The 17,877-nt window shown below is 37.3% G+C and overlaps 1 protein-coding gene across 3 annotated transcripts in view; it reads left to right on the top strand.

Annotated features, from left to right (window-relative positions):
- FANCC (FA complementation group C) overlaps positions 1-17,877 on the top strand; it is a 2,534,829-nt gene that overhangs the window by 2,423,103 nt on the left and 93,849 nt on the right. For all 3 annotated transcript variants that reach the window (XM_044059426.1, XM_044059425.1, XM_044059427.1), the window contains one exon: positions 3,707-3,907. In XM_044059426.1, coding sequence (XP_043915361.1) covers positions 3,707-3,907 — 201 coding nt within the window. The remainder of the gene's footprint in view (positions 1-3,706; positions 3,908-17,877) is intronic.

Here is a 17,877-nt window from a genome sequence, read left to right as displayed (position 1 = left end):
TGTATATGTAGCCACACTGACCATTTTCTCTTTTTGCCTTTTTCTCACACACTTGCCCACAGCCCTGAGTACTCCTTCTCTGACCCGTTCCCATAGCTTATTTACTTCATCAGTCTGCCGCCAATCTTCTAACACACACTTTGCACCCTCCTGCAACACAGTATAATCCAATTTTCTACAAATCCCATGCTGATGTCTTTGAGTATCTATTTTTACCTTTCCCGCTTACTCTAACCACATAGTGGAATGAGCAATGTCATCCAATGATGCCTTAACTTGGATGTCCTTGACAGCTTCTGCATTGGCTAGGACCCTATTCAAAATTCTGTCACTTCTGGTACAGACTTGCTGCAGCTGGAATCTCTCAGCCTGCTCCTAGTAGATTCATCTCTTCCCTTGCGTACTACCGACTTTCTCCTACTACATGCTTTTAATGTCTCATCCACTCTCTCATCCTTCTGTCTTGTTTCTGGGGAGCAATGAACCATATCATTTTATCTTAACTGCCAGGGTACAGCCTAGCTTAGGACACTGGCTGTACCCTTGCCTCATTCTAAGTTTGGTGTTCTTTCTTCTCTGTGACCTTACGTATGATGTCCTGTTTTATGTAGATTGCTACTCCACTCACCATGTCTCTGTCCCTTCTCTGTCTTTCTTGAACAACCTTTACTCAGGTACCTCCATGTCCCACCCTCTCTTCTCTTTAGTTCATGTTTCTGTGATATTAGCACTAACCACCTTGCCCATATGCATCACTACTTGCAGTTCCACCATCTGTCTACCCAGACTCCTTGCATTATAGAGTAACCAGCTGCAGTGTGAGTCTCACTTGTTTGATCCCTTGCAGCTGGTTCCTTCATCTTCCTACCCAGACTCCTTTCATTGTAGAGTAACCAGCTGTAGTTTGAGTCAGATTTGCCTGATCCCCTGTTATATTCTGCCTCTCTGTCTCTCTCTTTTTTTAGCCTTTGCCTGCTGTCTTGCCTTTTTAATGCCTTTTTCTTGAATGTCCGCGTTCCTTTGGTCTGTGGTGGGAAAGAACTGCTGTAGCGTAGTAATTTCTGCACAGATGTGCCTACTTCTGTTGACATTTAGGGAGTGTCTGATGGGGATGGTATGCCTCTTTCAGGGAAAATACTACTAGAGAGAGCTATACTAAGGAAATATCCCAAGGCATCTTGTTGTTTTGAACATATTTAATTGCTGATCATGACACTATAGATGATCGGTTAGTATGGTGAAATATTCGGTTTACTATCAAAATCTTGCAACTTACTTGTGTGTGTGTTCATTTACCCAAACCAAAATGTCATAAAATCCAATTGCCGAACAATCACATAACCAAACGTAGGAATTAAGGAAAGTCAACAACTCAAGAATGTCGACTTTACCAAAACTACCTACACTTCCAGTTATGTGCTACGAACATTTTGTAGGGGGGCAAGACCCCCTGCACCCCCTGCTACTTATATATACAAACTCCTAGATTGCACTACAGTGAGGGAAAGGGTAAATTTCCTGATCCCCACTATAGTGCAATCTCCAGTCAAAATGACAAATCCACAAGAGCGAATGCTAGTGTGCACTCGCTCTTGTAATTTCAAACATTTAAAAATCACAGTTACAGCACCTTGGGAAGAGTGCCTTTCGACCTTCCAATTTACCGTAACTGTTTTCCAACATTGTGATGGTAAACCAAAATATTCATGTAGCTAATCGTTGAGTACCTGTTGATTAAACAGGCTGCAATATTGGGCTTAATAAACAGGAATCAGCTGGCAAAGGTACTAGTCTTGTTAACTCTTAACTAAGCTAAAGTGAGTAACATTTTGAAATGATTTTTAACAAAGTTAAAATAGCTTTAAGGATGTTTAACAGACATGTTGACAAGCATACAGACCGACAGACATGTTGACAAACACATTAAATTTATTGCGTTTCCTTCTACTCCCTTCAGCCTCCATAGATTGTTTGTCATCTGCTTCTGAATTTGCTGAGTTTATCTATGTGCCAGACAGGCCTCAACCTCTCAAGAGGTCTAGCCTTGGCTAATTTTCATCATGAGCCAGTGAGCTGAGCTTTGGTGAGTAGACAAGGGAGCTAGCACTAGACCTCAAGATCCACAAGTGCACTAACTTACTCTTGTCACAGTTGTGCATCGACTGTTTTTGGCAATTGACAGCTCAAGTACATATGCATTTGAAATACAGGCACTGAGGCTTATCCACTTATGAACAAATGGGTGAAACTAAAAACATACTTTACAGAGGGCCAAACCCCCTTGCACCCCCATACTTTTTATTCTCACTCTAAGGTCATTGCACCTCAGAGAAAGAGTGATTAGTGACAGGCTATGAAAAACGTGTCTCACTTTTGGTCTAGGAGGTTGTGAGGTCAGAGATCCTAAAACAGACTCTGTGCAACCATTACTTTATTACTACTGTGTGAAGTAAGAACACGAGTAATTGCCATCTTGACTGCGCAGCTGTAATACAAGCAGTCTTGAACTGAACAGCCGTGACCTGCAGTAATCATCCATGTGGCAGGTAGACAGTGCCTAATGATTACAGTAACATGCAACAATGACAGAGTGTATCTTGCATGCTGCCACATGCACATCATGTGTAGTACATTGTTTCTTCCCTTTACCTGTACACTGTTAAACTGTTTTTAATAGGCCCTGGTTTCCATCAGGATGTTTTTCATTTCCATGTAACTTTAATCTAGGGTGCTTTGCTCTGTTTCTATCCTCTTTTTCTACTACCAGTCCTCACACGCACCTCATTGTTTTGTGGGAGGGTTGGCAGCATATGGCCTACCAGTTGACTGTGTCATCCTGATAAATCTGCATACACAAGTCATACCATTGGGAGTGGTAGCATGCAATGATGTCTTCTGTCATTCCATAACTGCACTTTGTGACACTTTCATGTCAGTTCACTATATTAGACTCTACTGTTGCCCAGTTTCATGATGTTTATGGTCACAGACAGTAATTAGTTTTCTGATTGCAAAAGTGGAGGTTTTCCTTCCCTGTGATGGTTAATCCTCTTCACCACTCCATCCAAAAAAAAAAATTACAAGTAGCCAGACCCTACTTCAGATGTGTAATGAGGAGATTTTTTTACTGCCAGGCTGAGATAACATTTTTGTCGATATCTGTTTTCAAATAAACTTTGTGTTCTTGGTTTTATAATGAGCACGCTGTCCTAGTTCATATTTTTGAAAATGCATTTAAGCAACCTCTCTGACCAAAAAAGGAAAGTTTTTGGATGTGTTATCAGGAAAGTTCATCATTTAAGGTCAGACTGCAGTGCAGTGAAATTTAAATGATTTGTAGATAACAATGCCTGAGTGAATGTGCTGGAAGAGTTTCTGCTGCTTTCCCACAGAGTAGAATCTTAGCTATATAGTTGAATCTGCTTAGGGACTTACTTTAATTTCCTTTCATTATCAAAAAGAGGTATTCTGGCATGCTGCCCTAAGCACATGATCTGTGAGACTAAATAAAGAACAAATTTCCATCCACTCATGCGGTATTCTTACAAGGATATAAGAGCTGCAGAATAACTTTCATGTTTTTCAACTATAGCCATTATTTGCATCTTTTTTGTGTTGTTTTGTGTAGCTTAGAATGATTATATTTAGCTTCTCTTGAAAATGTACCTGCAAGTAATTATTAACCTTTTGAATTTACCTCCCATAGGCAGAATTAAGGTGTGTTGTTGGTCATCTGAAGGAACTCTTGAGTCAAACTCCATCTAAAGCAGACTTGCAGGCTGCCTTAGACAGCAGTAAAGCCATTATACAGCATTTCTGCCTGAAAAATGTTATCAATCAGCTCTTTGTAAGCTTCCTTATTTTTTCATCCAGAGGGCACAAACTAGCACACCAGTTTTTTGCATGTGTAAGTATTTTTTTTTAACTTCTCGTATTGCATAGTGACATCATTGTGTTGAGCCTTAAATAACTTGCTTGCAGTATCCCAGATGCTTACATCATTCCAAGATGTTCAGGAATTGTCATTCTAAGATATTCCAGGCACTTTTATAACTTGTGCATCATGTATAGGGGAAGTACAGAGCAATTGTGGCAGATGAAAAGACAGTCATCACAGAGTGTGAAAAACTGATGTTTTTATGAGATCACTGCAAGGTAAATTCCCCTTTCCCTTGGAGTACAGTGACCTTTGATTTGATTTTGTAAATTACAGGGATTCGGAGGCAAAGCCCATATGCTTAGAAAATGTGAGAGTTTACCTGTCATGATGTAACACAGGATTATATTTCCATTTCAAATTCTGTTTTACAGAATCAAATGAAATTCAAAACCTTAATTTTAGAGACTGGGCATTGAACTGTTTTCTAAATAATGAAATTCTGAGATACTTAGTTTCCATTAGCAGAGATGTGTTTCACAGTAGTGCATAGGAGCATTTTCACATCTAATTTTATAATTTCTTTACGTAAGCAGTTATATTAGTTGTAATCTGTGTACAAGACTGTTTTTCATTGCATTTGTGGGGCAGAGCAATTTAGCTTTATAGTTCTCTTACTCCCAAAAAAAAAAAGACTGCAGGAGTATTGAAAGACACGCAGCTGGCCAAATGAAAATACATACTGATAACCAGCCCCTCAAATAAGGATCTATGCTCATAATGCCACTTCTTCGATTCTGAGAATCATTGCACTGATTTAGTTATTTACATTTGTTAATGGGGAGAGACTGTCTGAGCAAAAGGCTGTTTCCAGCAGTGGCCTGGGAAGAAACTTTTTACGGTTAGTAACACAGTGTCTGATACGAGAGATTTGGCATGATTACAATGTATATTACTGGTTAGATAGGTATTTAATTTATCAAGGAGTTTGTTAGTCTCTTTTCTAATGTCAGGAAGCATGACGTTCCATAGCTTGGCTATGCAAACTCAGTATAGTGAGTCACTATAAAAGTATTTGATTGACATACTTGTAGGATGTTTTGAGTTTATGAGTGCAGACTTCTAGTTAGGACACGTATTTACTTCAGTTGATGGCAATGGACATTCATTGGTGTGATGCCCGTGCACCGGCTCAGTAATTATGGAGCCCCAATCCTCACCACTAACACCAGTGAGGTGCGTCCACATTGGGAAGAATAACAAGTACACACACACACACACACACACACACAGTAACGCACAATTTCCCTTTTAGAGCACACAGAGATCACAATTAGTCTGGCTCTCGTTTTTCCCTTTCTCTCTAGATCCCCAATAAGACTCCCCACTGGCACAGCTATATAGTGGAGTCCTTAGCCAGAGTTCCAAGCCGAGTCCTCCCAGCACTCCCTATGTCCAACCAGTGCTTCATGTCCCTGCCCAAGTAGCTGACATGTGCACGCACTTTGAGATATGATTCATATACAACCATACAGACAGTCCTGGGGAAGGCTGGCACAGGTTCACTAGTTGTGCCCCATTTGTCCAGGCTATAAGCTAGTAATCCACTGCCACCAGAACCCCTATTTATCAGCTACCAACAAGGCCCTTCCCAAAGGGTGTCCAGTTTTACTGTGCAATATTATTATCAAATTAGTAAGTGTGACCAGAACTTTTAAGGCTTATTGGAGTGGCTTTGTGCAGTATCGCTATATACATGCAATGTACTCTAGAGCTTAAATTATCTCTACACAAAACAGCTACAGTTGAAAGGTTTAAAAACATTTAATAATAAATAATAGAAACATAAGACAAATCTCCTCAATTCAACACAGTGCTAGTCAAGAGTTCAGAGATCACAGCAAAATGCTTAAATTAATACTCTAGAATAGTCTGACATATAGAAAACAGCTAGACTAAACTTACTATTTTCTATCTATTTCTAAGAGAGACACTAAAGTCTAAGATCCTACTTACATACAGAACAAAGGCAGAGTACTGGTGAGAGGATGTTCTTCAGACAAAATCCAAAATGCTCTCTCTTTCTCTCTCAGATCTCTTAAATTGGTAATACATCACTGCTGACTCATTTTAGAGTACATCATTCTTCTTTGGTTCCCAGGCTAACAGAAACTCAGAGTTTAACATATCTTTGATCTTGCAGATGATAGGAACCCACAGCAATAAAAGACATTACACATGTAAAATCTAGCAATTAACTCTGGTCTCAGAACAATAGAAGGAATTCCTTAGTCCAGACATTCTGTCTCTGAGCTTTGAGATCAAGCAGTCATACAATGCTTTACTTTATCAGCTTTCTTCCAGCAAAGTGTACTGTGGTTGCATTTTTGAAGTTCAACATTTATCCCAATTTTCTTTACATTTGTGAGACAGCCTGTGGATTTTGTTAATATTTACAATTGCATAGAATTATCTACAAAATTCTGTCTAGCTGGGCTGGCAGCCTTTCAGTTTTTCACATTTGGTTTGTATAATAAGCTGTGTGTAAGTTTTAGTTGATTCAGTGTGTGTAGGTAATGCAGTGTCAGTGGCTCAACAGGTAGCACATTCACCTTTGATGCAGGAAGATCAGAAGGCAGTGGGTTTTATTCCTACACCAGGTGCTTGGATTAGTTTCCCAATACCGACCCTACAGTGCAGCATGGGTGGGGTGCTGCACTCCTGAGTGTGCCATCCTTCAGCGTTGGTGATACTGTAAGATCCCATGGCACTTATCAAAAAAGAGTAGGGGTTTCTTTATTTGCATCTTTCATTATTTACATTTTTTACAAATTCATAACAACATATCTTTTCATTTCTTTCCATTTTTTTTCAAAACCTTAAAATGTAATCTAGCAGCAAAAAAAATCCATTTTCATCATTTCAAGAATAAAACCCCAAACAATTGATTTTTTCTAAAGCACCATCAGCTGCTTTTAATTCTTTATCTAGCTCCATCCTTTCTTCCACAACTACCTTTATTTTATCTAGCACTTTTATCATATCTTTTTTATCATACAATAATCTATCACTTCTTTTCCATAAACAACAGATTGCTACAACAACATCCTTTCCCATTTTGAAACTTCACTTTTTTCTGTCTCATATTTTCCATGTTCATACCCATTGTTATATTTCTAAATCCTTCCCATTTATATTCCCTTTTTAAAACTTCTCACAAACTGTTAATTTCTACATTCTAAAAACAATGTTTTGTTGTTTCTTCCAGTACCTTATATGTAATATTACTTTTAACTGGAAACTTATTCAATTAAATTCTCCACAACCTGCTTCATAAAAACTCTTAAACCTTTTCCTGATATTCTTTATAATATTTTACATCTTCTTTTAATGTCTTCCCAGGATATACCACGTCTGTCTAATATTTTATACCATATTTTTTTGTTTTCATCAATCTCAATTTTCACCTTTAGTAATTTTATTTTATTCTTATATTCTTTTCCTTACATATTTTTTTGTTTACCACTTCTTTTCCCTTCTTCACACCTTGCATATAATTTTTCCCTATTATGTGCAACACACTCACTCTCACCTTCTGTATTACTTCTACAAAAATGCTTAGATACTAAGTGCATTCCAGGATTTTTTTTTTTTAGATTGAAACCTCCTCTTCCTTTTCTGATGTATATAACCACTCTTTTCATTGGATCCAGTCTTGCCCCCCAAGTAAAATTAAAAAATATTTCTAACACCTTTTTCCATTTTAGTTGAAAATCTGTGCACCCATACATGTATCTGTTTTCCTAATGTTTCAACATTTAATATATGCACTTTTTGTTCAGTAATAGATTATAACTTTACCACCACATTTTTATTTCTTCCAAGATAATTTTTCAGTGTTCCTTTACATTTTCTTACTTTCCAAATTTCATTCCTGATGCCACTTATTTCCTTCGTAGTTTGATATATTCAAATCATTTTCTTAGTTTCATCAAATCCTTTGCATTTTGCCTACTTAATTATAACCAGTCTTTCTTTAATAATTCCTTAAGTCATACCATCACGTCACTTACCCATATCTTATTTTTAGCCACACTCACCAAATCATCTGCATATGGCAGGCAAATCGGTATTATAACTCCTTTTCCTATCTACCACTTTGCTTCTTTCATTTCACACATACATGTTTGAATCATTGCATGTGTTACCAGTTCAAACAGACATCCTTGTTTAACTACTCTCCTAATTTTTATCTTTTTCTTCCCTCCATCCATTTCCCATAACTTTCACCCATGATGTATTTCATAGCATATTTTTATAAATTTAAAAATGTTTTCTCCTATCCTGTATTTCTAGAAAATTCCATATCACTTTATGACTAACCTTAACAAATTCCTTTACCACATGATATCACTAGCCCTACTTCCTTATTTTCTTTCAAAAATCATATCTGTTACTATTTTTACTATTATTAACATTTCCTTCATGTCTCTTCCCTTGATTTCAAAAAACCCTTCTCCTGTAACTTCATTCAGATAATTTTTTGTATTATTTTCATAATGTATATCATCACATTGTCATGTTTCCAATTCTTTATATATTTGCTTTCATTTTTGCATATAAACTTGATTACTCCACCACAGATTCCCTTCATTTGTTATTCTTTATACATTCATTTAATATTTTACAGTGTTAATTTCTTCTTCATTCATTAATTTGATAGTCATAACCTAATCTATCTAGCCTTAGTTCTGATTCTTCCCTTCCTCCTTTTATTATTTCTTCCTTTTCTCTCACAGCCATCTCCTTTTCTAGATAACTTACAATTTCCAGATTATTTTTACAATCCATATTTCTTGTACTTTTTCCTTTTCATTCATTCTATCCACAAATGTTTCCAGTATTTCTCTGTCTATAGCTAATATTTCCTTCTCAAGTATTGTATGCATTCTAACATCTCTTATTTTTATTTCTTTTCCCAAAAATGGTGAAATTTCCTCTTTTTTCATTAAAAAAGTCTTTGTCCAAACATATTTTAACTGTCACCACATTGTTCTATATTTTTCATGTCTTTTTATGATTTTTATTATACACTTTCCTATTCATTTGCTTCACTTTTTTCTGCTATCAAAATATTTTCTTGTATTTTTCTTTATAAGCACTCCAGTCTCACCAATTTTTCTAATGTATGCTCATTGTCATGTACTCTTCCCATAAACTATTATGTTCCCTTTTCATTTTGTTTGTTTTAGCAATCTCTTCAATCATGTTATTCCCACTGTTCTTTTATTACTTCTCTATCATCTCCTTTACTAGCCCATAGCACAATTGATCTGAAAGCTCAGTCATTTCTATCCCACTTATTTTTTTCATATTGGTTGAATATACTACATAATCTATTTCAGTTCTGAAATATCTCTTTTGTATGTTCATTCTTTACTTTTTCCATTTTCAATCCTCTGTCTTACAAATTCTCTTATTACTTGTGTTATGTTCCCCTGTCCTTTCTCAAATTGCAGTTAAAATCTCCCATCATAATAACTGGCATATAGGACAAAGGTTTTAAGTTCCTCGAACACCATTTTCCTCTTTTTCATATTGAATAATGTATTAACTACAATTATTCCTGCACATCTTTGTATTTTCCTTATATCACATACCACTAGTCTTCAAGATCTTCATCTCTTCACTTAAAAAAAAACGTATTCCTGAACATACATCACTCTTCACTGACCATATAATCTTTTTATCCCATATTTTTCTGCCTTCACACATGCATGTCATACCTCTAATATTATTTCAAAGGCTGTTTAGATTTAATACTAATATTCCTAAATCATCCCTTTCTTTTTCAAATCTTTCTTATGTGCAGTTTTTATTTTTAGTTCCCTTCTCCACATGGTCTGGAAATATGACTTGATCTAGTAACATAATATTCAAAATTGGGTTTAGCATCAGGGACAGTCTCATTTCATATCAGGAACTTCAGGATTCATCTCAGGCACAGGGATATTTACTGGAACATCCTCAGGAATTGGAATGCTGGGCAACTCACTCTGAGATAGAGTCTTTCTCACAGACTAGGTGCTGTGGTACAGGCTTGGACACCAGCATCAAATGTTTCCGATTCCGCCTAAACTCTGCTCCATGTGATTCCACAATGTATGATCTCGACTCTGGGGAAATACTCTTCACAACTCTAATCCAATCATAACCTTTCCATGTTTGCATTCTCACTGTCTCTCCTTCACGTAATGGATTGAGCAGTTTGCTGGACTTGTAATAAGACTACTGGGATAGGTGCTTCTTTAACAGGTGGGCTTTCACAAATCTGTTATTCTTAGCACTTGGAACCAATAATCTACTGCTGATTAGTAAGGTAGTTCTGGTTTCTCTCGAGAGAAGTCTCTGCGCAGGTGAACCAAGATGTTTATCATGAGGAGCATTTCTGAGATTCAAGAGATTTAGTAAAGCATCACTATTGTGTCGTTTTGACTTTTCAAGTGACTGTTTCTCACTTTGAGCTGCACGTTCTGCCAAATCATTTGACTGTGGATACTCAGGACTACTTGTGACATGAGTAAAGTCCCACTCTTTGGTGAATCTTTTGAATTGCTGGCTAGTAATTTGCATGCCATTGTCAGAAATAACTTTGTGCGGACTACCATGAACTGCAAAATGACACTTCATTTTGGTAATGACAGTACTGGATGCTAGGTTAGGAAGTAGGTCAATCTCAAACCAGTTGGAGTAAGAGTCTACTAACACCAAGTAATGCTGACTATTCCACTCAAAAATGTTGATGGATACTGTCGACTAAGGTAGTTCAGGAATCTGGTTTAGCTGACGTGGTTCCTTCTGTTGATGTGTCTGTACTATTACATTCAGAACACAATGAAAGTACTGTCTCAATGTCTTGTGACATAGAAGGTCAAAACACTAGTTCTCTCACCCTCCTTTTTGCAGAATCGGTTCCTGGGTGGCCATGATGCAAGGTAGTAATATACTCTTGCTGCAAAGACTTTGGAACAATTACTTTAGAACCTTTCATGACAATAGCATTATCAGACCAAATTTCATCTCTCTATGGAAAATAAGGTTGCATTTCTTGAGGTAAACTAGATTGCTTTGACAGCCATCCTCGATTGATAAAGTGGTTGAGATTCTGTAAAACAGGATCTGAGGCTGTATGATTTCTAAGCTCATCTAGAAACGTGAAAGAGAAATTTCTCACTTCCATGACTTCATAATCAAGTTTCCCATTCTCATGCTCTTCAGTAGTATTTCTGGGTGATTTGGATAAGGTATCAGCAAGACAAAGAAGTTTGCCCTTTGTATAGACAGGATTGAAATTGTACTTCTGCAATCTCAGCATCATATGTTGCAATCTGGCTGGAGCTGAATGCATAGGCTTTCTCAAAATAGTGACTAAAGCTTGGTGGGCTGTTTTGATTTGGATAGGTCTATCATAAATATAATCATGGAACTTCGAACATGCAAACACAATTGCCAAAAGTTCTTTCTCTATCTGAGAATACTGCATCTCAGTTTGGGTTAGAGATCTGGATGCACAGGTTACAGGTTGACCCTCATGAAGAATGACTGCACCAAGACAAAATTTCGAAGCATCATGGGAAAAAGTAACTGGTTTGTGAACATCATAGTATCTGAGAGGTGGTGGGCTGGCAGTTCTTTGTTTTAGGACATCAAATGCACTCTGGTGTTGTTCCAGCCATGACCAGGATACATCTTTGCATGTTAGCTCTCAAAGCGGTGCTGCTAGATGGCTTAAATCTGGAATGAATGTGCCTAGGTAGTTAACCATGCCAAGAAAGCATTAAAGGGCTTGAACGTTGTCTGGAGCTGGCAACTCAAGAATTGCTGTTTGCTTGGATTGGTCCGCTCATAAGCCTAAACTGGTAAACAAATGACCAACATAAGTGACTTCTCATAACCTGAACTTGCACTTCTTAGGATTCAGCCTAAGATTCACTTGACAAGCTCTTTCCAGAACTTTCTCGAGGTTGCTGCCATACTCAGCTTCACCACTACCTCCTACTAGAATATCATCTACTGTAATATCACAAGGGTACCCAGAAAAAATTTGCTCCATTGCACTCTGAAAGACTTCATTGGCAGAATTTATCCCAAATGGCATTCTCAAAAATCTGTACCTGCCAAACAGAGTACTGAACGTAGTTAGCAATGAGGATTTCTTGTCAAGCAAAATTTGCCAACTTGAACTCTTTGCATCTAAGACCAACAAAACAGTGTGTGGCATTTGGCATCACTGCTGTGACTTCTTCGACTGTACGCATTGGATGATGAGGTCTTTTTAGTGCCTTGTTCAAATCTCGTGGATCAATACATATTCTGATATCATCTGAGCTTTTCTTATGAGCTACCACCATGGAAGTTATCCATTCTGTTGGTTCATCTACTGGACAAATTGCACCTTGTTGCACCATTTTATCTGGCTTGGCTTTGACTCTGTTTTGCATAGCTAACTGAACTTTTCGAGCTGGCCTGACAACTGGACTGACATCTAGGTCTAACTTCATGGAGTACATAACTGGAGGCTTGCCTAATTTATCTTCAAAAAGATCAGCATAGGTAGAAAAAATATACTAGGTGAAATTAAAGTGGTCTTTTAAATTAACTTGATGGACTTCCTTATTAAGTGAAATCAGTCTAATTTTCAAACTGTCTCTGAGCTCTAATAATGACTGGACATGCCTTTTAACCACATAAAATACGTTGTAGCTTCTCCCAGCACAATAACATGAAAGCATCATTGAGCCTTCTGTTTGAATCTCTTCACCACCATAAGCAACAAGCTTTGCACACTTTGCCAAATCAAGCCTCTCACCAGCACATACTGTAGCAAATGTTTCTGCAGGCATAACATTGCACTTTGAACCTGCATCAGCTTTGAGCTCTATGGGTTTTCCATTTATCTCAACAGTATAAAATTCTTCATTCTTTGTCCTTAAATCTTCTGCATTGACTGTTTCATTAAGCATGTTACATCATCGACATAAAAAGTATGTGACCCGACGTCATAGCTTTCTAAATTATCAACTTGTTTCTTTGAATGTTCCTTTTTAATAAAAGAATGTGTGCCTTTTGATGTACAAAATGTTTTGAAATGGTTCCACTTATTGCATTTGTGACATTGCTGACCAAAAGCTAAACGTTTTTCCCTTTTAGGCTCATGAATTACTCCACAATTACGACATTTGGTTATGAAAGTGGGTATAGGCAAGTTTTGAGTTTGCTGACTCACTCTCATGCTTCACTGAGACTGTGCTTTTTCCAGAGCACGCCTTGGAACTTGCTAGAAAGCTACTACAAGGTTTCTTTTTAAGTGTTGCAGGGTTTACAATTGCAGCCATGTGCTTGGGCCTGTTTCTGTTAACCACATTCTGCATACTATCAACATGGCTTTAGAAGTTAATGGAAGCATGCATCTCTCATTTGTAAGCATATTTGTATGCTTTTCTGTAAGCTCATATATCTGACAAATCTCAATGGCCTTATTCAAAGTTAAATCACTGTCACAAAGCAAAATCTTTCTCATAGCATCATCTGTAATACCACACACAAGTCTGTCTTTTATCAACTCATCCCTTAAGTCACCAAATCTACATGTTTTTAGCTTTGTTTCTCAAATCAGTTATATATGCTGTAAAAGTTTCAACAGGCTTTTGATCTCTTGTGTAAAATAAGTGCCTTTCCATTGTAACATTCAATCGGTGGTTACACATTTCTCTAAATTTATGTTTTAACCACTTGGGGTCTTCCACTGACTCAGCCGGTGCAGCTATATGACGGTTTCCCCCCTCTCCTGTAAAGACAGCAGGTGCATACACAAATGAATGCTCCCTTTCTATGGCTTCTGAACCAGCTAAATTAATCAGAATAAATGCCTTTGTACAGTCATCTTTATCAGAAAATGCAGCCTGTATGAAAATATTGTAATCTTGCTTAAACACTCTCCAGTTTTGTGCAATATTATTGTCAAACACAAGTAGAGTTGGGTTTCGAAATCCGTCTGCCATGCCAACAAATTGTGCCCAAACATACTAAAAAATATGAACAAGCACAGAGCCAACTATTGTAATAGCATTCAAATGCTCAATAAACTCTTCAAAATGCTTTACTCTGAGAAATATGCTCTGTAATGGCTGTATTTTGTGAAATAACTGTACTGTAATACTGCACAAACATGCAAACACTTCATACATTTCAGACAGCTGGAATAACTTTGATTTATGAGTAAAAGTAGTGCTTAGCAAAAAAATGGGATTGTTTCCCTTATTTTGTTCATTTTATGCTATTTGAACATTTTACCTAGTTATTTTGAATATTTCTATTAATATATCATAATATTGAATGTATCTATTACATAGAAATGCTTTTAGAATGCTCTGAATGCCTCATTTTTTCATATTTTGTGAATAAGAAATAGCTCGAGCAAGTTTTAATACCTGAAATTCATTTCAGACCTGTTTTGCGAGTTAAACATGCAGTAGGGATGATTCACCCCTATATATTCCTCCAGTGTTAACTAAGTGCCTCTTTGTCTCAAACTGAAGAATCTGGCTTCCCTTCTGGCTCCATGTCCTTTCTAGACATGCCTCTTCTGACACCATGTCCTTTTAGACATGCCACTTTTGACACCATGTTGCTCGTCTCTCTCTCTCTCTAATATAGATGACGAACAGGCGGGTAGTTTGTTTGTATGCTTTATTACACAGAAACACATCCGGATGGATAGCAACTTTACAAAATATAAACAAACTGATTAACAGAACAGAAAAACGGTGCCAAAACAGGTGTAACACTGCCAAATGATCCAAATACAAAATACACCTCACAGCCAAAGTCCTCCAATACGAAATACAGTTTATTCACAGAAAAAATGGTTAAGCGCTTTCATCAATAGACTTCATCAGACTTTGGCTATAAGGTGCATTTTGTATTCAGACTGATTAACAGACAGACTACACAGACATACATGCTTACATCTTAACAGCTTACTACAAGATGGCAGTCAAGCTCACACGTGCTCAGTATTTATACACTTGTGCAAAAAGCTTCTTAAAGTTGTACACACATAGACTGATATACAACACTGTTTCTGAAAATGTGGTAACTTGATTGCCTGCACTTCAGCTCTGTCAGCTGAGCTGGAAATTATTTTATTTTTAACCCATAAATCTGCGTGTTCTTATCATGACCAATTCTTCAAATTCTGTACATTTGCACAATCTATTGTACACACATTCTTACAAGTGTCATTTGCATGCACTACAGTAAATTCTGTAACATTTTTATTTTTCCATAAAATCTGAAGTCTAAAACAACTTGCACCTCTGATGACATATGTCCATATCTAGTATGGGACTGTTACTCTCAGAACTGCTCAATGCTGTAACCTTTGCACCTTTAAATCTTGATATAATGCACTCTGTCCTCTAGCAGAGGTCTATTTGTAACTGAAGTTTATGTGTCTGTATTAATCAGTACATTATTCCATAATTTATTTTCTGTAAACAATGAAATATTGTTATTTCTCTCAACCTTAAACAATGACAGATGAATAATCTGGTTTAGTGCTGGACTGCCGCACCCATTATAGATAAGCTGAAAATCATTTTTTTATAGAACTAGTAACAACACTGACTTGAGCTATGGTGTGTGCTTCTTATTTATTTTGCCCTGAAGTCTGTATGTCATTTATGCTGGTGTTTACTTTATCAAACTGATTAAAATATGCACTGTGATTTCTCTTCTCCCGCCTCAGTGCAATATTTGCACTGACTTCTGAAAACAATCAGCTAGAATTTATTACATTCTGAACATCTGTATTTGAAGTAGCATAAACTTCAGACATTGCAAATATCTGCTTTGGACTGGAAATCTGCATGCTACATACACTGACTGTGTTTATCTCTGTATTTAGACTACTGCGACTTAACTCTGTAGTTTGAATTAGATGTGCTGCAGCATTTACACTGATTTCTGAAGACTGTAAATGAGAGTTTGTGTTCAAGTCTGAAACCATCTTGATAGAAGCTGACTCATTCAGTGACTCATGAGAAAGTGTCTGCTTCTGTGATCTATCCCTTTTGCATCTAGAAAGATTTAACATTCCTGAGCTAATAATGTTGAACTTTAAATGAACATTTCTGGAACACAGTTTTTTAGACTACTTTACCCAAGTTTTAACTTTAAACAATACATGTACTGGTACCTTTACTGTAGAAGCACTGTTTGACATATTTATACCATTTACGTTTACTATTGTATCTAAATCTTTCTGAGATTTACTGTCTGACTGAACTAGAAAATGCATTTTAATAAAAATGAATGCTCACATAAGGAATGTTGAAGTTGCTTGCAGCTTTTTCAAACTCTGTCTTGTAAGGGTTTTCTTGGATCTGTGATGATACACTGGAAACTTGAAAGTCTGTTTGGAGATGGTGAAGTTTTCTAATACGTTGCTGTTAACTGGATAATGTCCAGTACACTGGTAGCTTCGAGAGTCTGAAGTTTTTTGAGACTTTATTTTAGATTTTCTGAAGTAATATTCTGAATGAACACTGCTGTTCTGTAAAATACACGTAGTCTGACTGCTGATAAGGTTGCTATGGGGTTTTAGGACTTTCTTTAACTGCAGATATTGCCCACACCCATTAATGGTGGCCCACCATTGTAAGACTGTGACTGGTCTTTTGCTAGAGTTGAAGTCACCAACTTTGACAGTATGTATCCTGTCAATCAGCCAGTTAGCTACCCATCTGATAATGTAGGGGGTTATTTCCCAGTTAGGAGAGTTTCTCTATAATACCTGAGTAGGGGATTGTATTAAATGCCTTGGCTAGGTCAAGATGAGCGGTATGCATGGTCTTTCCCTCATCCAGGGCTTCATTGACTTTCTCAAAGAAGTCAACCATGTTTAACATGAATGATCTATCTTTAACAGATTCAAACTGGGTTGGGTCCAGAGTTTGGATATTACCTATGTCTTTGTTAATAAGGTCCATAATTATTCTTTCCATGGCCTTGCAGATGAGGCTAGTCGAACTTATGGGCCTATAATTCCCATGGTTAGTTGATGGTCCCCCTTTGTGCAGAGAAATTACTGTTGCTGCGCTCTATTTTGTTAAATCATAGCCAGTTTGCAGGCTGTGATTAACCAGGCATCCAAATGGGTCTGCTAGGTCATGTTTTAAGTTGTTTAAAAGGCAACCTGGGATGTTGTCTGGTCTCACTGATGCCATGTTTTTGGTCTTGGAAAGTGCCAAGATGACCTGCTCTCTTGATATAATAGGTGGCAGGTACACTTTGGGGGAGGACTGAAGGGGACGGGGGGCTAAGTTTGCACCAAGTCTGCCAGCTAGCAGGTTGGCTATTGCATCCGGTTGAGTGTGGGTGGTGCCATCCACAACCAGTTCAGCACATAGTTGAGTATTCCCTTTTAGATTTCAGACATAGTTAAAGAATACCTTGTGATTATTCTTAGCTAGGGAGGATATTTTTGCTTCATAATTAGCTTTGGAGGACATGACAAGATCTCTAATTTGTTTAAGCTAGAGAGGGATTTCATCCTCTGCTGAGCCACTTCCCTCTTGTTCTTGAACATTAGTTTCTTTCTCTTGTTGTATAGCCTGTTTATACTAACAGTCCAACCAGGGTTTTTTTTGGCAAGACCTGGTTTTAATCCAGTCAAGTACAGCTGATTATGTGCAACTGTTTAAGTGTCTTATACAGAGCACTGATGTACACCTCTACATAGGAGTCCATGTTATCTGCATTCTAGGGGGCTTTGAAACTTCTTATACCATCACTTAGTAGGGGTAATTTGTCTTTGAAAATTTCTTAAACATTTTTGAGCTTGACTGGGTATCTGGTCTTATAAGTACATCAAATGAGACTGGTTTATGGTCTGATCTTACCAGGGAGGGCATCACACGGGGATGCAATGCTCTCCC

This window comes from Protopterus annectens, chromosome 17.part0 (assembly GCF_019279795.1).
Source record: "Protopterus annectens isolate FY-2018-M chromosome 17.part0, PAN1.0, whole genome shotgun sequence".
Classification (NCBI taxonomy): Eukaryota; Metazoa; Chordata; order Ceratodontiformes; family Protopteridae; genus Protopterus; species Protopterus annectens.
The sequence above is the reverse complement of the archived record's forward strand: the minus strand, read 5'-3'. Positions and strand labels throughout refer to the sequence as shown.